Genomic DNA, 20378 nt, shown 5'->3' with positions numbered 1-20378 from the left:
TAATATCCGTAGACATGTGTACGAATATATAATGTACTAATTAGACAAGGAAATGGCTAGATCAAAATTTAGCGTGAGGCAGGTCTACTGTATTGTATTCAGATGGAGAAATAGAATATGCTATTATGGTTATTCGTTGTGTAACAACTCTCCTACGTATATGTATATGTGTGTATAGACAAGTCAAAAATACAGTTCTCTCAACCTAGCCTTTGCCCTGATGACAGCAGTGCAACCGTCAGCCACACAAATACGAGGACCATATATGTTTGGGTTGGAACAGCCCTTCAATGAGGCCAATTCCTTCTTCGATATCTTTGATTTCGCCTTTGCGTTATCGATCCTGGCAAAGCACCGCCCGCAATACACATGCCCGCATTTGGACATGAATGTTCGTTTCGACAGGTCTCTGTCCAGCTGGTTGGGTCTGATCAAACTCTGGTAAGGGCACGGGAAGCTGTACTTGGATATCAACGACGAGAAGTCCAGGTCCCGATCTTCCGCGCTCCTCCCAATAAAACTGTCTGGTATCCCAACACCTAACTCGCTACCGCATAGGACACAGCACGAGACCTCCTCACTCTCGGCCGTTTCTGAGGTGGAACCTCCAGGTATTTGTGGTTTTGAAGGAGAACTGGGATAGTGGAAGCTCGCACTGTAATTGCTAGGCAGGGACTTTGCCTCCTTTAGTATACTCTTAAGAAGCGGTTTTGATTTATCGGTGAAGTTCTTGACCCTAGTGTCTCTTTCCGTATCCTCCCTCTCTTGTATCATACTGATAATATTCTGCGTTGTGGTTTCCTCGTCGTCATTAGGATAACCCATCAATCTCATCTGCAGGAAATCGTGTATTCTTGGCAGCAGAGACTGCGCACGGGCCTCATCACTCTCGTATTGGTTGAATTCTGGGTAAAAGTACCTGTTGTTTGAATGCGATACTGCACTTCTTTGACTGTAGTTGGTGCCGTGTCGTGGTTCGCTTTGTCTGCTTCCTTGCTGCCCGACATTGCGCATCCGATCGTCATGCTGCATACTTTGATATTGACTGAACAAGTTTGTCAAATCATCGCGACATTCTGCGAAAGTGATGGGGTCCGTGTTTTGCACAATGTAGGTGAACTCCGGTAACGACTGGGCGTAGTGGAACGTGCTCTGTATATTCGGTGGGTAACTGTTAATTCTTGCTCGTATTCTTCTTCGCTGTGGATCCTCGTCTAATGCTGCCGGATGGTTCCCTGAGGTGTATTCTGGGTCCATCGTCATCAGCATACTCATAAACCGCGGGTTTTGCGAAATATCCTCTCCATCATCGTTAACAAACAAAGAGCGCCTTCTTCGTTGTCCTCTCTCTGTCGCTCTGGGAGTCATCCGTCCACCCCATCTTGGCCTCTCTCGCAATCTCCTACTCCTCCTCAGCTCTTCCCCGACACCGGAACCACCGTCGTCCCTTCTCAAGTTTCTGAAAGAGGTTGGTATTGGGTTATCACTTTGTGCCGTCCTAATATGCATTACGTTTCTCCCGGGCAAATACAGTTCCGTAGTATTTGGCGGTGGTGGGGCGGGCCTCTCCTCTAACACTGTTATCTCATCAGTGTCGTCGTTGCCACGCGTGCTCGTGATAGTGATGGGCTCGTCATCCACAACCACCACATCCGTCGGGGTCCTCTCTATCGATGCCGTTATCGCAAAATCGCTATCGTCATCAACAGCGACCTGTGGAGAGGTGGACCTTAGGTCGCCTTCACAGCGCACCCACTCCAAATCAGAATCATCCTCAGCGTCAGTGATCACCACGGGACTCTCTGTACTCATTTTGTGCACCACCATCGTAAAACTTGGTGTAACGTCGTCTCCTTCTCTCGGTGTCTCTTTTGCGCCAAGCAAAGTGGCAAATTTAGACCGCTGTGTGTAGCTTGTAACACCTCTCGCCTCTTATACTCTGCTTGCTTGTAACCGTGGAAACCCTCGTTGCAAGCGACATTCTGCACATCCATTCCATTTCTTCCTGCCTTTTTTGATGCTGTTCTTACTTAATTTTCCAACCTGTGTTCGAAGTATCAGTGATGAGTCTGTGGCGCTTTGGTGAACACGGTCGTGCTTTAAGGGTTTGCGTTTGATATGGATCTGCAGTGTCAGTACACCCACCGAGAAGTCGTACAATGGCCATTACTTTGAATAAACGGAATATCAGAGCGCTGAGCGTGACTCTTTTGCTTCTTTTGCTGGTTCTCTTCGTGACGCAGAACGCGAGAAACGTGTCCGTCACGGTTGATGATCGACAGGTGCTGGAGGGTGTGCCCCTGGTGAACTACGCAAACGTGGAGGATCCCGTGAGTGTTGCCGCGGTGAAACCGAAAATTGGCACGGATAGGAGCGGCCAGGCGCCTGAACCTGCTGGGGTGTTCAGCCCAGCGGTAGAGTACGACTCGATCTTGAGTAGATCGCCAGTGGTGATCTTCAGCAAATCGTACTGTCCGTACTCTGCTAAACTGAAAAAATTGCTCGCTGCAGGGTTCAAGTTCACGCCCGCTTACACGGTTGTGGAACTGGACGAGCACGAACACGGTCCCGAACTGCAGAAGTACATCGCAGAGAAAACCGGGAGGTCAACTGTGCCCAACCTGATTGTCAACGGGGTTTCGCATGGTGGCTGTGACGATATCGTTGCCCTGTCAGAAAACGGCAAACTTCTGGACAGGCTGAACGAATGGGGTGGATCAGCGGTAAACGTAATTCAAGTCTGAAATCGGCTTGTTTTAGTTGGTGGCTATGGGAAGTGGGGAGCCGTGGGTGGCATAGCTTTTTCAATGTAAGAACACAGTCTTCTGTAGACGTATATAAATCCATGTATCTGCAACATGTTCCTCAACAACAACAACCCAATGTGGATAATGTCAAATAGTCATCGAACGCAGATCTAAAAAATGTTCTATAAGAAAACGAAGAGGGAGGAGGAGCAAAACCACGTCTTAGTGGGAAGGCTAGCTGGCAGTGCTTAGCTTGTGTACCGCAGATGAAACTGGATATCAAGAGAGTGAACCCCGTTTTCACTTGGTCCTGGGATACAAGAGACCCAGCAGCTGCAAAGGATAGGCAGTACCCGTTCCTTTACAACTATTATCCTGTGGACGTTGAAAAGGCACATCTTGAGAACGGTAATGCTGTCGATGGAGACGAGGATGAAGATGTGTGTGGTATATGCAGGGCAAGCTACAACGGGACCTGTCCCAGCTGTAAGATTCCCGGTGATTCGTGCCCTCTCGTAGCTGGGCTATGCCATCACCACTTCCACTACCATTGTATTTTCAGATGGTTGGACACGAACACCTCTAAGGGGCTCTGTCCAATGTGTCGACAGCAGTTTCAACTGAATTCAAAACTGCCCATCAATCGACCCTATCTGGAGAAATTTGAGAGTATAACGAAGGCCATCAGAGAGAGAGTTTTTTTAGATGAAGCATTCGACGGGAACAGCCAACAGGAGGAGTATGGAAACGAAATGCCGTCAGATAGCGGTGGGACGGGACAAGAGCGCCGTTCCGCAGATCAATCTGACTTGGAAGAGGACGAAGAGGAGCAAGAGGATAGTTTTTATGGCCACCTCGACGTCAACATCGAATAAAATTGCATTATGAGAACTAAAAACTCTCAACCATGAATGTTATCAGTTCGTTATTAGTTATATTAAGATCCCCTAGCATTTATATTAAAAGAAAGATAACTTTGTAGCACTACGAAGAGGTTAGATGACCTTAGTAGAGCCTGACGGCTTATTAGTACGGACTGGAAACCGAAAAAAGAAAACTGCTTCCAACCAGAGTCGAACTGATGATCTCCACATTACTAGTGTGGCGCCTTACCAACTTGGCCATAGAAGCTATAAAATAACACTTTTTATGTAACATGAAACTCACACAGTTTCAAACACAAGACCCAGCTCCCATCACGAACTCTCACAGTTCCAATCACGAGATACAGCTCTCGGTAACGACATACAACTCTCTCTCCTACGAGACACAAACAATAAGCCCTTTTCCACGAGGCAACACATCGCAACATACAACAAACAATACAAAAGCGTCACACCCTGCTTTAATCACCAAAGCACACCCCACTTAGTCACCAGACTACACCCACCTTAGTCAGCAGGCTACGTAACTGTAACGAACGGACAGACCGAATCTAATGCGGTCTGATCCAGCTTCACCAATTATTATATAAAGGCCACAGATTCCAGTCATTGGAACCCTCGTCTCTCAGGGACGGGCACGTAAATTGAAAACAGCGCCGGATCTCGAAAAAATGAAGCAGAAAAATACTTTTAAAAGTTTTAAACAAAGTAAAATACTGATAATAACTAAATGTTTTAAAGTATATAGATTCTACTTTAAAGAACTGATCTGTTGCTTCAGGATAAACGTGAGTGATTCTAAACAGCAGATTATCAACTTTCAAAATAGTAGAGATTGTTGCGACTTTCATTGCTGAAAGAGCCAACATAATGAAGAGCTCCGACTTAACACAGGAGGAGAAAAGTAGAGAATTAGGCTTTGTCTTAGACTATATCAAAACCAAAAGGCTAATCTTAGGAAACTGTACAACGAATTCGAGAAGACACTTCCAAAGTTGCAAGGAGGGGAAACACTGAACTCTTCGAACACAGTGAACGATTTACCTGAGCCCACTATTAAAAATGAGGAGGCAAAGGAGATTGAGAAAAGCAGATTGGCTGTTGATCACTTTTTTGACAAAGATGGGGAAAAGAATGACCCCTTTGAAAATTTAATTTTCGTAAGATTGCTGAAAGATTCCTTAGAAGAAGGTGTTAGCGATCTTGCATTTGGAAAACGAATAGTGATTGAAGTGTATAACGATGTAAAAAACGCGTTTACTCAGTCCTACTCCAGGGAGAAAAAGGATCGGCTATGGAAAAAGATTCATATTGATGAATATTGCTCCAATCCAAATCAGATCAATACTGAATTACCAAGGATGAGCAGATTGGAATTGTGGACTCAGAAACCACATGATTTTATTCCAATCACCTTTGCCTTTCTCAATCGCAGAATTGAATCAGCATTGCAGAACAGCTTTAAATATAAAGTCATTTTGTATGCACTTAATCATGGTACATGCTTAGATAAAGGAGTTAATCCAAGAGAATATATTAAACTTATTATCCGGACTCTGATTGCAGTAAAGGAAAGAAGATATATTGTAGACGAATCAGAGAAAAATGTGAATCATTTTCTTCAATTCTTCATAATTCAAGAAACTGCTTGAATAAAAGATACCAAAATTCAAACCTTAGGCCTATCTCCTCAGAAGAAACAAACTGAAACTCCGAATTTAGGAGAGAAGGTCTGCCTTGAATCTTAATTCGTAACTTTTTCATGGCCCTAGTTAAAGCCGATTAATTCCGGTGTAACAATACGTTAGGGAGTCACCATTTCACACAACAATAATGCTCTAACACCGGGTAGTTGCAAGCATGGGTTGCACTTTGATGGCACAACGAGGTTGCAGTAGAAGCAAACAACAATATAATATAATGAAGTGCTTCTCCTGAGTAAAGACCTGCGCCGAAGAGCTCAACGACCGGATACAATCACAAGCACATGCCTGCTCATCACCCGGTATCAATGGCTTCCATGAAGCACAAGTAACCGTCACGAGTCAACCCACCCTCTTCTTCGAACTAGTGGTTTCCACAGTTTTTGCGTCGCCTAAAAATTCAGCGACGCAGAAAAAAAAGAGGCGACGAATGAAAAAAAAAATGTTGTTGTTTCGACGAAATTCGCTGTTTGATATATAAATGAAGGGACCGTAAGTTGCATTGGATCCTTGCTATTTGGTAGTCAGTCAGTCAGCCACACCCATACACACGAGACAGATGGTTTACACTACTAGACAGATTGGTGCTAAGAACACTTTGGACTACAAAGTGTACATTGAGGAGGACGGGAAGCCCGTGTCCCCATTTCACGACATTCCATTGTACGCCGACAAGGCCAACAATGTGTTCAACATGGTTGTTGAGATCCCCAGATGGACCAATGCGAAATTGGAGATCACGAAGGAGGAGGCCCTGAACCCTATTGTCCAGGACACAAAGAAGGGTAAGTTGAGATTTGTTCGTAACTGTTTCCCTCACCACGGGTACATCCACAACTACGGTGCCTTCCCACAGACGTGGGAGGACCCCAACGAGATGCACGCTGAGACCAAAGCTGCCGGTGACAACGATCCAGTGGACGTGTTGGAGATCGGTGAGACCATTGCGTACACCGGTGAAGTGAAGCAAGTGAAAGTGTTGGGGATCATGGCCTTGTTGGATGAAGGTGAGACTGACTGGAAAGTGATTGCCATTGACGTGAGGGACCCTCTTGCGCCCAAGTTGAACGACATCGAGGACGTCGAGAAGTACTTCCCTGGGCTTTTGAAGGCGACGAACGAGTGGTTCCGGATCTACAAGATCCCAGACGGCAAGCCCGAGAACCAGTTCGCCTTCTCCGGTGAGGCAAAGAACAAGAAGTACGCCTTGGATATCATCAGAGAGACCAACGAGTCCTGGAAGAAACTGATCGCCGGTAAGGCCCCAGACTCCAAAGGCATCGACTTGACCAACACCACTCTGTCCGACACACCAACGTTCGCTGCCGCCGCGGCGAGTGCCGTCCCACAGGCGTCTCCAAAGGAGGACGCCCCAATTGACAAGTCCATTGACAAATGGTTCTTTATCTCTGGGTCAGCCTAAGCCGAGCACCGCAGAGCGAAGCGATGCGGTGCGAGGCAGTGCCAAAGTGAAAACTTTTAAATAAACTAGCATCACCGCAGAACTACATAGAACCAGTGTATACCGATATATCAAGCACATGGCCGAACCACGAACTGTTCATTGCCCTGCATCCTGCTCGGGCATCTCGTCAAACAGCGATGCAACGAAATCTCAAAAAACAGAAAAAAGAAACAAAAAAGGGAAGAAGAAAAAAACGGAAGAAGAAAAAAAAGAAGAAAAAAAAGAGATATAAAGATTGGCCGGAATCGAAAAGTCTCCCTCTCCGTCTCTCTGGGTTCTGTAGCTGGGGTCGCTATACGGTACGCGAGCGAGATCACCTCTGTGTGTGTGTGTGAAAGAGAGAGTGAGAGATTCTGTTCCAGGGGACAGAGCGTCGAAAGATCGGTCTTTGCTGAGAAGAAAATAGAAAGAGAAAGAGAAATTTGTAATACAGATGGAGCATCCAAGAACGCAGTCGGTGGCGGCAGCGGCGGCCGCTGCCGCCGCCACAACGGGCGCCGCCGCTTCCAGTGGAGCAGCCGGGAAAGGGCCGGCCACTACAGGTAGCAGTAATCCGGGTGGAGGCCCAGGTGCTAGTGGTAGTGGTACTAGTGGTAATGGTAGTGGCAACGCTGGTGGCGCTGGTGATGGCAATAGCGGAGGTGCGAGTAGTGGCGGCGCTGGTGCCTCTGGCGCTGGTGGGAACGGCTCAGCGAACAACAGGAGAAGTAATAATACCACGTTATCGAAGCAGACGAGTATATCCCTCGGCGTGTCCTCTTCCTCTTCGTCTTCGTCGTCGTCGTCGATATCGCCGTCGGCAGCCACAGTAACACGGGGTGCGCATCACCTGCAGCCACAAGATCAAGAGGATAGTATGGATCTGGACGAGGATCCCATCCTGCCGGAAAATATAAACATGAGAGACTACACGGAAATACTGCGGAGAAACAATTTTTTGAACAGTACAGGCACTATAACTCCATCCATCAATAATCAAAACACTGCCGAGAACAGCAAGAATAACAACATTGGTGGTGGTAGCAGCAGCAGCAGTAGTGGAGGCCCAAGTACGGACAATCCGACAAGTGGTGATGATGACGAGGATGAGTCAGCTGGTGCAATGGATCACAATTATGGCGAAGTCGCAGTACCGTTACCCTTACAAGCATCGTCAACGGCGGGACCACAGCCGAATACCATATTTAAACCATTTGATTCAAAGACAGGACGGTTTCTAAGGGGCAGTCAGAATACAACAACTGGTGCTGCTGCTGCTGCTGCTGCTTCAGCGGTACATACAGATAACCAAGGGTTCAACGCTCCAGTGGGGGGCGCGGCAGCAGTGGTCGCAGACTATACGGTAAGGGAAATGTCACCAGCCTCCGCCATGCTGCTCTCAAGGATAAGGGCAAGATCACACTCTGTGCCTACAATCCTGCATTCGTCGTTACGAAGGCTGACGGCCAGCAATAACGTATTTTACAACAGAAACCAGGGGAACCTTGCCACTGTCTCTGACACTAATAACAACAATAGCAACAGTCACGCAACTAACATCAATATTCCAAACGTCCATGCATCTAATAACAACCCTTACAGCGTCATGAAAAAGAAGTCACCCAGGAGTCACCACCAGCACCACTACCACCAGAAGGACAAACACAACCAACAACTGCATCATCACCTATACTTACTGCCTTCGAACACCGGTATCAACTCTTCTTCCGTCGCCGCCTCAAACCAGGCATCAGACCCGGCATACTCACAACCTTCATCGTCATCATCGTCTGGCGTCTCGTCAAACGACTTCTCCGGTCTCAATAATAATACCACCGGGACCACGTCGTCATCCTCATCCTCATTGAAACAGGCAATATCCTTCGCGGAACAAGTGATAAACACTTCAAACAATATAAGCTTCGTCAGGGGCAAACCGAAGAGAAACCAGGCGGTCGTCCTACAGGACAGAATCAACTACATGAAACTCGACAACGGGCCCATGCCCCTGCCACCAATAAACCTACAGTGCCTCAAAGAGATAGACCTTCAAGAGATCGTCAAGAACCCGCAACTGAGACACGACATCATATTCGACCCTTTGCTTCAGTTTAGACCGAACTTGGATGGCGAGCGCGGGATTAAGAAGAGACACTTCACGGATAGGTATTGGAACGACGTCGAAAACGAGATCATCGTGTACTTGGAGAGACCAGACCTGTTCCAATACAGGAAGACAAGACTCGTGCCGATGTTCGACACGCTGAGAGAGGTTCTGCTGACCATAGTGCCCCAGAAGGAGTTCTACCAGATCATGAACGTGCTGGACACAGAACTGAACGTCCAGGAACTGATCAAGGGGTCTTCCAGTATGTCCACATTGGCAGAGTGGCTCGCTAATCTGTTCAAGCACCACTGTGCCCCCATGAGGGACGCCTGGGTCGACAAAATGAGCCTCAAGTTCAGAGAGGCAGAGGCGGAGAAGTCGCTGTCGAAGCTGATAGACGGACTGAAGTTGGTCTTCCAGATCTTAGAGGCCATGAAGTTGGACATTGCGAACCACCAGATCAGACTGTTGAGACCAGCACTGCTGAGCAACGCGGTCGAGTTTGAAAAACAGTACTTCAACTCGCTGATGTCCTCGAAAAAACCCATACTGAAGTCATCGCTGACCTGGTTCAATTCCAAGTTCGACGAGTACATCTCCTCGGGTCAAGTCACAGTTGCGGACAAAAACAACATTTCGATACCAGAGGTTTACAAAGTAGACCTGAGATCCGTGATAAGTCTACTCTCCTGCCGCAAGATGGTCAGGGAGTACCCAACATCCCTGTCATTCGACCACGCAAGGCTGATTTTATTGAGAGCAGACATCCGTCAGCTAGTTTGTCTACTGGTCTGTCGTCTCCTGTTCCAGCAACTAATCGCGAACGACAAAAATCTGGACGCTGCAACGAAGGCGTACATCAATTCAACGTACAGCAACAAGAGGCTGAAGACGGAGATTGTCAGCATTATAACGGACGAGCACGGCAACTGCAGATGGACCAAAAACACTCTGTCCATTGCGGTGTACCTGTGTAAAGTTATCAACGATTTGAAAGTGGACTACGAAAACAAGAAAACGGTACCTGGAGGAGAGACGAAAACAGAGGATAAATCCCGACTCACGTCGTTGCCCGCGTTGGATAACCAAAAGATCGCGTTTGCCAAATCGTGGCTATCCAAGCAGACACAGCCGCTGAGCGACGTTTACGGTGTCTTGGAGAACAGATTGTTCAAGACTCTGGAGGACGGTATCTTCAACAGGTCCGCGTGCACCGTTGACGGCCGCGTGAAACAGGATTTCGTCTACCTCTACAGCAACAGCAACGGGACAGGTAGCACGGGGAAGAACGCCGGGACCGTCGACGCGAAGGAACCAGGGAAACTTCCAGCGTTCAAATACGATGATGGTACGGCCGGCTCGGGAAACAACAGGAACACCGGTGTGTTTGCGTTCACCGAGATGGAGGAATTCGAAAACATTTACCGCCACCTGTATACGTGCATCAACTTGCATTGGTCCGTATTCGGGGGACATTACATAGAATCATTGGGAGACAAACTACATGGCGGATAGAATGAAACATTTTATGATCAAACTTTATTTAAGTATGGTAAATAGGTCAAACTATAGTCAAAAATATGCCAAAATGGAGACCGTAACATCAGCGTTCCCCTTCTCTTTGTTACATAACAAAATGGGGTGTCATTAGAACCTCTGGTAATCGGAAACGGGAAAAGTGGTTGATATCGTTTTGGGCGATACGATTTTCAGGACCAAGTCTTCTATTTCGCTTTGGTGTTGTCTTTTTTTTTTCCTTCAAGACAGTAATTAATATCAATTAAGGAAATTGGAGTCGTGTTTGAACACCCCCGCCCCCCACGTTGTCTCCTCTTCACCTCCAGAGACAGTATAACTTCATTGTATACACACGTGGTTAGCTGATAAGAGCTTGCTATAGTATAATATAAATTACAAACGTTTTTTTCCTGGTCCATTGGGCAACTGACCGGTTGAACAAAGAGACTTAGGGGAAATTTGACGGAATACGAACAAACAGCAGTACTTCGAGCTTACTTGAACAACCGAAAGAATGAAGTTTATCGATGAATTAGACGTTGAAAGAGTCAATCAGACTCTTAACTTTGAGACTTCCGACTGTAAGATTACAGGCGGGTGCGATATCTTCACGACGAAGGCTGTGGCCTCCGATAAAAAGCTGTATAAAGCGATAGACCAACATCTGGAGATGATGTTGCAAGAAAATGAAAGCTACAACCAGGCCGTGCAACAGCAAAAACTGATAGAGGCAAATGCCTCGTTGTTGCCTTCACCTTTCTCGTATGGGAGAAGGGACAGTACTTCATTTTGGGAACAGAAGAGGAGGATGTCCATTACAGACTCTAACATAAAAAATCACATCAACCAGCTGAACTCTACGCTTATCAATGGCTTTGGTTCTCCCAGTAGCAGTAACGAGCAGCAGCAGCAGCAGCAGCAGCAGCAACAACATAGTCCTGTTATTAAAAGCTCGAAGCTGAATGAACAAAATTTAAAGGAACTGGTTATGAGTGCAGACACAGGTTACATAAGTTCATCATCTGTCGAGTCCAATTCGACGGGTCGTAAACACAGGACGGGGAATAGTACGGCACACACCACTATTAACGACAATGAGAACCCTCATACCAAAAAGAAAACCAAGAGAGCCAGTAGTACCAGCAGTCAACACAGCAACATGAGGACACCTACGATAAGAAGGTCGTCGTTGAATGAAACCTCCACAAAGATAAATATTGGGCCATTTGGCCCAATTAATGAGCCCTCTAGCAGGAGAACGTTTGCGTATCTTATTGCCATTCTGAATGCGTCTTATCCGGACCACGATTTCTCATCCTTAGAACCAAACGATTTTACCAAGAACTCTTTGAAAGGGTTTGTCTCCAAGTTCGAAAACTCTCTTTACTCGTTGGGGAAGCAGCCAGAAGAATGGATTTGGGAGGTGATAAATTCACACATGACAATGCCAGACTGTGTCGTTTACCAGTATAGCCCATCGAAGTCCTTCTTGGAGGACGAGCCCGGTTATCTTTGGAGCTTAATGTTTTTTCTGTTCAATAAGAAGAGAAAGAGGGTTGCATTCGTTTATTTGATTGCCTCTCGATTGAAAAAGGAAGGCATTGAAAGATACTCCTTTTCAACCAACACGAATAAAAGAACGACTATCGGTTATGACGACGATATTTTCCAGGGAGATTATGATTTAACGAATGATGAGAATGCAATTGCAGATGATTCCGAAAATGACTATCTCTCAGAGTCGGAGTTAGTTTGACACGGTTTCAATTATCTACCGCCGTCGATCGGCTGCAGAGAAAGGGGAAGGGGGGACAACAACTGCACGTATTCTTAAATTCCACTAATAGCTTATTTGTCCTGTCTATTGTAAGCAAAATATGTTAAATCCAACGTAGACACTGTATTAACTAAATACCATTACAAAGTTATTCAACTACCTCAATGCCACTTGGGCTTATGACATAATTTGCTTCCCCTGACTCTCCATATGTGGAGAAGACGAGGTTGATTGTCCTTTTCACCTGCCAAAATGCAGAATCATCAAAACTATTATACAGAGTGAGTTCTCCACGTCGTATCATTGGAGAGGCCTTGTAAGATTTGCTCAACAGTATTCTTGTCGCTATGTGGTTTGCCCACGATATTCCAAGGTTCGGAACTCGGTTGTCCAGTTTCCTTTTCATCTTGCCATAAACTTGAAATGAACTGCGCTCATCTTGCCCGGCAGGTTTAGAATTGCGCGTCGTGTCGTTCTCCTCCAATGATCTGTCTTTAAATTGTCCCTGCGAAGGCTTTGTCATGTTATTTGATCCCTGTTCTTGAGAGTTTCTTTCCCGTATGACTTTATCCATTTCGTCAGCAATTAACGAGTACTCGTCGTCATCCGATAATATATCGTTGGCTATGGATCTATGCACATCAAGCTGAGGCTTAGCAAGTTTGTATGAGTTTATCTCTCCATGCTTATATCGGTACATTATGCTTGAGCTTTTCCAACCAACCATATAACCCAGTTGATAATCAAAATCCGTAATAAACTGGCGAGTTAGACTATTAGGGTCTATTACCGGTTTATCGCTCACTTGATTGGCTACTACTATAGCGATGTCATATTTTGTAGCAATGGAGAGCAAACTTTCGGCCAGTTGATCAATATAGAATTTGTTCTCTTGTGCTTCTTGATATGACTTGTTAACGAGTTCTACTCGTAAATGATGCGAGATGGAATCTATGATCACAAGTTTGATATCACCTGCATTCCTTTCTAACAGAACTGGAAGCTGAACGTTCAAAATATGTTCTTGATTCATCAGATCGTTGCAACTAACAGTAAATATGTTTTTCTGGGAGACGCAGTTTTCAGTAAATTCGTCTCTGCTTGCAATCATTTCCTCGAGTCTTTTCGTAGGTAGGTCTCCCTCCGTCGTAATATACACGCACTTACCACCGAGGCCATTCGTTTGTCTAGGTAGTTGGACACTCAGTGCCATTTGCATTAAAAGCTGTGATTTTCCCGTTGACGATGCACCAAATATCTCCGTTATGCTTTGTGTATATATTCCCCCATTCAACAATTCATCCAGGGTTACGTCTCCTGTAGTGAAAGGATGCGGACCCTCGAAATCCATTATCGGTACAATCTTATTCTTCTTTTGAAATTGATTATTCAACTCTCCAAATAAAGCATTTTGAAATTTGATTACCTCTGTTATGGACCTTTGAGTAAGGTTTGCCAACTCCCTGGCGTTCAGCGACAGAAAATCAATTACGCTGACCTCATATCTTCTGCACGACTCTAGTAATTGGGTAAACTCAGAATCATAAAGTAGTTTACTTTGTGGCAGTTCGTCGTACAGGTCCATGAAATTCCGCTACTGAATGACAAGCTTCCAGTCACTAAATTCCTTTACACTATGACTTAAAGCGAGCCCTCGCGTGAGCATCATTTAATGCTTACAATCATTTGGGATTTCCAATTGTTAGAAAATTTCGGTAAACAAATTTTTTGAAGTAATCGTAGTAAGGTTTTAAAAGCTTACTGGCTCAAGTCCATATATGTGTATAGGATATATATCAATACCTACAATAGATATCGTTGCTATTCCTTGCGCAACAGTCTTGACACCAGCCATTCTCTACCTTTTTTCCTTTGATCCCGTCAACACAACGAATGAATATATAGTAGCTCAATTTGCATCTATCGTGCAAGCATTCCTCTTAAAGACGGTGCGCCTGACGGTTGGTACAGGACATTACATCTATCCGATTAATTTTAAATACGCTCGCTTTATTGCTTCTTTCTCCCGATCGCTCACCCCGAGTAAAAGTAGTTACATTAACCAACCTTTTCTGTAACATGAACTGTGTCTTTTTGGACCTGACTCGACCTAGAAGACGCACGAGATGAACCTTCCATTACATTTGGTGAATCGATATCTCGGGTTTCCAAGTATCTCGTCTCCTCTCTCGCAGGTTCATGGAAGTTCTGTGCTGTGAAAGTCGGTCTTGTGAAATCCAATTCAATATCAGAGTTGTTCATGCTCTGTCTCAACATTGCAGGATCCGGCCGTTGCAGAGGTACACCCGGGGACGCAGTTCCAGCACCTGATGTGTCTGGAGAGCCTTCCAAAGGTGGTGGGGAAATATATTCAGTTTTGCCATTAGGGTGGAACTCGCCTCTTTCATCATAGTATCCTAAATCGTTTTCATTGGTCTCTGCGCTGTATTCCGGTACATAGTCCACCACGTAACCTTGGGAGTTCCCCTGGTACTGCCTTTCCGACTGGCGGTAAGACGGTGGTGTCATCCACGCTGTTCCTCGGATCGGCGCCCGGCCCATCTGTCTTCTCCTTCTGTTAGTGGTTAGAGTAAAGAAGACCAGAACTATCATAGCAAATAGGAAAATCACAAATAAGACCCATCTGCCCCATTGCCAAGAAGAAGAGTTGAACGGATCGTCGTCACCTTGGAGGAAAGATGAGTCCGAAGACGACCTCGGCAATAAGTATGAGATAGTTGGGGTTATTAGCATATCTCAAAAGTCTTGTAACAGCTCTGGGGGGTAATAGAAAGAACAGGCAATACGCAATAGAAGGGGTCGCTAAAATAACTCCCGCCGCTCTTCAGTTACGAGCTTGTTGTGTAGAGTTTTCGCAGTCTAACTTGCTTCGCCCCCCAACTTATGCAACTTTCACCTTCTTCATTTTTTGTTCTTATTTTTTTTAACGTAAAATACGTCAACAGCTCAGGAAACGAAGGTGAGCTCTTGACGACTTTTAGAAGAAGGAAATGCTGAAAGGGACCCCTGCAATCGTTCTCGCATCAAGTATCCAGTGCTCTACTCGTTAGCTCATTTTCTTTCATTTGGCAAAAGAATATACATATACATCCATACGTACACGTCAGCGATTCTTCGGATAGCAGAATCTTAATTAGAAAGCGGTTTCATTTCTTCCTCGTCAAAACGGCATTTGTCAGGAATTCCAATGCAGACCTCGAGTCGGATTCGGGCAATGCTTCCCTCAAGTTTTGTAAAGCTTTGTTCCTGTACTCCTCAGCGAGTTGTCTGGTCTCCTCGATCCCGTTGTGCGTTTTCACTGCGTGAAACGCCCTTTGCACGTCACCGGGCTCCGAGAACTGCCTCTTGATCAATGGGCCCAATGTAGGATCCTTTCTCCAAGTAAGCAGCACGGGGGCTGTTGCAATTCCTAACTTCAAGTCTTCTCCGCTCGGTTTCCCCAATTCCTTGGAGGATACTGTGAAATCGAGCAAATCATCGACCAGCTGGAAGCACAATCCCAAGTTTCTACCAAACTGGAAGCAGTTCTCCACTATTGGCTGTCTAGCACCAGATAAAATTGCAGTGGCTCTGCAAGAATTTGATATCAAAGCGCCTGTCTTTAGATACGATTTGTGCGTGTAATATTGCAACGCGTTGTTTACCTTTTCTTCGTGAGTTGTGGTGGTTTCGTCAATGGTGGGGACCCTGTAATCATGTGCCTGTGTTTCCAGTTTTTTAGTTGGGGTAGGTAGAACCCTCTGGATCAAAGAATGCAATTGCGACTGGCTCCTTGGGTCTTCGTTATCAGTGTTATGCAGCTGCATAAATTCTCCCTCTACAAGGTTTGCAATGCTGTTCGACATTATTTCGACAACTTCTGGATTTCTTAGCCTAGAGATTGACACAGTCGCTCTCCCTAGTAGAAAATCACCCGCTAGCACAGCCATCTTGTTTGTGAATGCTGCATTCCCACTGGGTTTACCCCTGCGCGTAAAGGCATGGTCGATGACATCATCGTGTAAAAGGGACGCGGTGTGAATCATTTCGACAATTTCCGCTAGCCTTCTCTGCTTTGGTAAGATCCCTCTCTCCTTATCAAACACCTCCTCCGGTAAGGGCACAGCCCCTTGTGTCAACGGGTTCAAAGGCGTTATTCCATGCAGCACTTTGAGCGGGGAGAAATTGGCCACGGGTGCACCACTTAGAATTTTCTCTCTGATGGTGGTGGGGTCGATTTTATTTGTAGGGAAATCCGTGTAGTCTATCTTGACGTTATCTCTTTCCTCTAAAGGTATCTGACCCAGCGCTCTAGATAGTAGTAATACAATCAAGGGCCGAACTCTTTTCCCCTCCGTCTCAAAATAGTAACCGGTCATCTTGTTCAAAGTTGGGTGCCCGGATCCAATGAGCGTCATTATGTTTTTCGCCAGCGTGTTCATCTCTGTCGACACGAGAGATAGCGGGTTTCTGAGCATCAGCGGCGGCGTAACCAGCTTGCTTGCTGTCTGTAGAGCTACCGTGAAGGAGGACTTCATCCGCTGGCTGCCTCTGTTGCCGTCCCGCACGAGAAGCCTAATCCGAGACATCGTCCTGTTCTTACTAGTCGACCTCAGCATCGTTATCCACGGTTTCAACTCTATGCAGACCAGCTGGAGCTTATGGGGAAGACCGACGAGTCGCACAGACCTCTCGTGGATCTCTCTTGAGAGAAGGCGGTTGTGTGGTTTATGTTCCTTAATTTTTAGTTCTCTTTAAAAAAAAATTGCGAAGATCGAAGAGAAAATCGCAATTTGCACTGTTTTTAGTGTACAGCAAATGAAGAAGAAGAGAAGACGACGAATAAAAAGAAGCGGAGGAGGCGGAGGAGATTGGCTCGTGTTTTGTTTTATACTAGCTGCTTCTATACTAGGGGTTTGTAAATTGGGGGAACGCGCAGAACGATAACACGCACGCACACAGTATATTAGTCGCTGATGGTTGGCTCAGAGACTGCGACAGAGAGCTCTGTGGAGTGGTGGCCCATGATCGGTCTGAAAAATCTGCTTTCGCACACTTTGAAATCATCCAATTGTGTCCCGCAACATATCGGATTCATTATGGACGGTAATCGGAGATACGCGAGGAAAACGGGCCAGGCTGTGAGGGCGGGCCACGAGGCTGGGTTTGTCAGTATGAGTAAAATACTTGAACTTTGCTACGAGTCTGGTGTTAACACGGCAACCGTGTTTGCTTTCTCGATTGAAAACTTCAAAAGAAGCGAGCATGAGGTGAAAGCTTTGATGGAGTTGGCTAAGGAGAGGATCAGACAGCTGACGGAACATGGAGAACTGGCTCACAAGTACGATATAAGGATCAGAGTTATCGGAGAAATATCTCTGCTGGATGAAGATCTTTTGGAAGAGCTTTTGAAGACCACGGAGATGACCAAAAATAATAAAAGGGCAGTGCTTAACATCTGTTTCCCGTACACCGGGAGGGAAGAAATTCTTCATTCCATCAAAAATATCATCTCAGAGGGCATCGACAGTAAGTCTATCGACGAGAGTGTCGTAGAGTCCCATCTTTATACTGGTGGGCTGCCACCTTTAGATCTTCTGATACGAACGAGCGGTGTTTCCAGATTGAGCGACTTTATGCTATGGCAATCTTGCCGTAAAAGCACTGTCATCGAAATGGTCGATTGTTTATGGCCTGAATTCGGTCCTGCTAGAATAGCTTGGATCCTCTTAAAATTCGCTTTCAAAAAATCGTTTTCTAGTAATACCACGTCCTTAGAAGATGAGGATGAGGATGAGGAGCAACTAGATGAAGCAAAAGATGGTAGTAACAGATTTGAAAGTAGTAAAAGTTTTGAGAACGATTTCAAATACGCAAACAAGATGGAAAAATTTCAATGAATACCCTCTCCGCAACCTACCAACCCTCTTTCTGCATCCCTCCTACCTGGGGAGGAGATTCTTTCCACAAGCCAGTTTTGATTTATATTTATAGAGCACTTTCGTAACATAGAACGTAACACACACATTAATAAAAGCAACTCATAGAGATCACCAATTAACATACACCCCCGCGAAAAGCTAAAAGCAAAAGATAACTTAATCTGTTTTTGTGGGAATATTTAACTGGTCCTCGCTTCTGTAGAGGAGAAGTTCTATTGCGGTTGTCAAACTTAAACGTACTATTTCCCTATTACAAACACGCATTATCTATTATTTTGGTAGGATTCTGAATGGCCCTCGTAGAAGTCACTTATTCCAAGGGCTTGTTACTGGTTATTGTGGTGTCAAGTTAGCCCACCAAAAAACAAGAGCTATATGCTATACTGAGAGCAAAGAATAATGAAAAAATCTTCTCGATTAAGCGCCATATCCTAATCAAAACATTTCCATCTTTTTCTCATTCAATACTTTTAGATAGTTACAACTTCAACTAGTTGCAGGTCAAGAAAAGCTTATAATAATTTGGGAGCAGCCAACGGCGACCTCCGACACAGCAATAAGGCAAATAGTAGTGTCGTGAAAACTACTCGAAGATTATGTCCAAAACGGTTACCCACAACCAGTCTGAGTGAGCTGTTTTTTGATCCATGGCTTAACTTCTTTCTCAGTTTACATTGTAAAATTCTTAGGCTACGAAGGATTTCTTTAACATCGGGAGACATGGTGTATGTGATAAGTGACGCACTATTTACTTCTGTTCTTCTTGTACATAAGTTAGTAAAATACAAGGGTCTTCATCTAAGAGAAAAGCTTTCCTTTTTTCTCGACCTACGTTGACATGCTCTACGCAAAATGGGGAGATGTAGACTCAGAACATGATCAGGTGATAGGGACTGTTCTATAAGAGAGGTTCTGATAGAAAACATTGTCGTCGGGATGATCTTCTTGTAGCTTTAGATAACACTCACTAAAACTTTTAATAGAAGTGAGATTGCAGTTATCGCTTTACGAGACACTACTCTTCTGTCACCAGCCACTTGTTTGGAACAGTGTACTGTGGATAAGATCTATTCGCTATATGTATCTGAAGCTTCATAGAGTAACGTAACGGTCACTAATAAATCAGATATTCCCACATGAGGGGACGCAAAAGAGCTCAGAAAGTATTGAATGACACAAGCTTGGCTCTAAAGCACCTATGGACAAGTAAAAGGCGTTGGGTTTAATTAACGTAGCTTAATCTAATGTCATCTTGCTGATATTAACCTGAAGCGGCAAGCCTTTCTCATGGCATGAGACTGCCTAAAGAGGTATCTGTTGAAAATAGCTGTTAAGAGTATTCTGAGGTATAAGCTGAATCGGTCACGTACTATATGTCAGTACGTGGGAATTGTTGAAAAAATGTAAGCGGAGGTGCCCGCGTGAGTTTGTCAAGTGAAAAATTCTCACCGGGAAAATATAAAAAGAAACCGACGCTCCGCTAAAGTACAATTAGTGTACTTATGTAATATATACTCTCCTTCTAGGAGACTACGCAATATTTGTAGATAATTGGTCGATAGAGTGAACGTGGTTTGCTAACACAATATCTAACATGTCTTAGTGAATCGGAAATTAAGCAAGAGAAGTTTCTTAAAACTTTACAACGTGTGGCGCTTATGAATATGAATGAAATTGAAACTTCTTTTAAGAAACAGAATAAAATAGAAAAACCTTTTGTAAAATACGTAAAACATGATATGTATATCTTTTACTACCTGTCCACACAAAACATTTTGCAAAAAATCGTCGTAAATGATAATTAAAACTTTTAATAATTAACTGGTCACATGATTATAAATTTGTTTTTTTGTTATTAAATATAATAAACTAAATTTTAGATTAGTTGTGATAAAGTTAAATAACATAAACTATTGATATTGTAATATTACATCACTTCAAAAAGTATTTTAATTTTTACTTTTTTTACTGTTGAATTTGTTAAAAATTGAAGAGACTTTCTGGGGGAGATATTTGCTATTGGTCATAGTAAAAGCACTCAATTTATGAACAGACATGCCTGTCGGATTAAAGCAACCTAACGGTCCCAATTTGCTGCTGATGTAGGGACCACTGGGGTTTCTGCAGCCGTTACTTGCGAGCTCAATTTCAGTAAAAGGTACATAAAGTGTAATCTAAAACTACAAGAAAATCGTCTTAACAATAGTTCTTTGCATACAAATGGTTCTTAAAAGCAGGCGGTAAGGAATGATCTTA

At 44.7% G+C, this 20378-nt stretch overlaps 11 protein-coding genes and 1 non-coding gene across 12 annotated transcripts; 7 read left to right on the top strand and 5 right to left on the bottom strand.

Moving 5' to 3' along the window:
* Positions 1-183: 183 nt before the first annotated feature.
* SLX5 (SUMO-targeted ubiquitin ligase complex subunit SLX5) lies at positions 184-1827 on the bottom strand (the record flags this gene model as incomplete). The annotated part of the gene is made up of 1 exon (XM_022610126.1): positions 184-1827. One exon carries the CDS (start codon positions 1825-1827, stop codon positions 184-186), a length of 1644 nt encoding a protein of 547 aa, XP_022466453.1.
* A 332-nt stretch (positions 1828-2159) lies between these two features.
* Positions 2160-2744, top strand: GRX7 (glutathione-disulfide reductase GRX7; the record flags this gene model as incomplete). Its single annotated transcript, XM_022610125.1, has 1 exon — positions 2160-2744. One exon carries the CDS (start codon positions 2160-2162, stop codon positions 2742-2744), a length of 585 nt encoding a protein of 194 aa, XP_022466452.1.
* A 269-nt stretch (positions 2745-3013) lies between these two features.
* Positions 3014-3622, top strand: APC11 (anaphase promoting complex subunit 11; the record flags this gene model as incomplete). The annotated part of the gene is made up of 1 exon (XM_022610124.1): positions 3014-3622. The coding sequence occupies one exon, from the start codon at positions 3014-3016 to the stop codon at positions 3620-3622; it is 609 nt and encodes a 202-aa protein (XP_022466451.1).
* Positions 3623-3805: 183 nt separating this feature from the next.
* KNAG0Jtrna3T lies at positions 3806-3878 on the bottom strand. The gene has a single exon. It is a non-coding gene; the product is annotated as a tRNA-Thr (tRNA).
* Positions 3879-4992: 1114 nt separating this feature from the next.
* On the top strand, positions 4993-5283 carry KNAG0J01240 (uncharacterized protein; the record flags this gene model as incomplete). The annotated part of the gene is made up of 1 exon (XM_022610123.1): positions 4993-5283. The coding sequence occupies one exon, from the start codon at positions 4993-4995 to the stop codon at positions 5281-5283; it is 291 nt and encodes a 96-aa protein (XP_022466450.1).
* Positions 5284-5893: 610 nt separating this feature from the next.
* On the top strand, positions 5894-6757 carry IPP1 (inorganic diphosphatase IPP1; the record flags this gene model as incomplete). The annotated part of the gene is made up of 1 exon (XM_022610122.1): positions 5894-6757. The coding sequence occupies one exon, from the start codon at positions 5894-5896 to the stop codon at positions 6755-6757; it is 864 nt and encodes a 287-aa protein (XP_022466449.1).
* A 475-nt stretch (positions 6758-7232) lies between these two features.
* SOK1 (Sok1p) lies at positions 7233-10400 on the top strand (the record flags this gene model as incomplete). Its single annotated transcript, XM_022610121.1, has 1 exon — positions 7233-10400. One exon carries the CDS (start codon positions 7233-7235, stop codon positions 10398-10400), a length of 3168 nt encoding a protein of 1055 aa, XP_022466448.1.
* A 517-nt stretch (positions 10401-10917) lies between these two features.
* Positions 10918-12159, top strand: MAF1 (RNA polymerase III-inhibiting protein MAF1; the record flags this gene model as incomplete). Its single annotated transcript, XM_022610120.1, has 1 exon — positions 10918-12159. The coding sequence occupies one exon, from the start codon at positions 10918-10920 to the stop codon at positions 12157-12159; it is 1242 nt and encodes a 413-aa protein (XP_022466447.1).
* Positions 12160-12328: 169 nt separating this feature from the next.
* On the bottom strand, positions 12329-13765 carry RAD57 (putative DNA-dependent ATPase RAD57; the record flags this gene model as incomplete). Its single annotated transcript, XM_022610117.1, has 1 exon — positions 12329-13765. One exon carries the CDS (start codon positions 13763-13765, stop codon positions 12329-12331), a length of 1437 nt encoding a protein of 478 aa, XP_022466446.1.
* A 473-nt stretch (positions 13766-14238) lies between these two features.
* KNAG0J01190 (resistance to Congo red protein) lies at positions 14239-14934 on the bottom strand (the record flags this gene model as incomplete). The annotated part of the gene is made up of 1 exon (XM_022610116.1): positions 14239-14934. The coding sequence occupies one exon, from the start codon at positions 14932-14934 to the stop codon at positions 14239-14241; it is 696 nt and encodes a 231-aa protein (XP_022466445.1).
* Positions 14935-15347: 413 nt separating this feature from the next.
* On the bottom strand, positions 15348-16769 carry COQ1 (trans-hexaprenyltranstransferase; the record flags this gene model as incomplete). Its single annotated transcript, XM_022610115.1, has 1 exon — positions 15348-16769. One exon carries the CDS (start codon positions 16767-16769, stop codon positions 15348-15350), a length of 1422 nt encoding a protein of 473 aa, XP_022466444.1.
* A 387-nt stretch (positions 16770-17156) lies between these two features.
* RER2 (ditrans,polycis-polyprenyl diphosphate synthase) lies at positions 17157-18080 on the top strand (the record flags this gene model as incomplete). Its single annotated transcript, XM_022610114.1, has 1 exon — positions 17157-18080. The coding sequence occupies one exon, from the start codon at positions 17157-17159 to the stop codon at positions 18078-18080; it is 924 nt and encodes a 307-aa protein (XP_022466443.1).
* Positions 18081-20378: the final 2298 nt, after the last annotated feature.

The sequence above is a fragment of the Huiozyma naganishii genome, chromosome 10 (assembly GCF_000348985.1).
Source record: "Huiozyma naganishii CBS 8797 chromosome 10, complete genome".
NCBI classification, from domain to species: Eukaryota; Fungi; Ascomycota; class Saccharomycetes; order Saccharomycetales; family Saccharomycetaceae; genus Huiozyma; species Huiozyma naganishii.
This window is presented reverse-complemented; position numbering and strand designations above follow the sequence as displayed.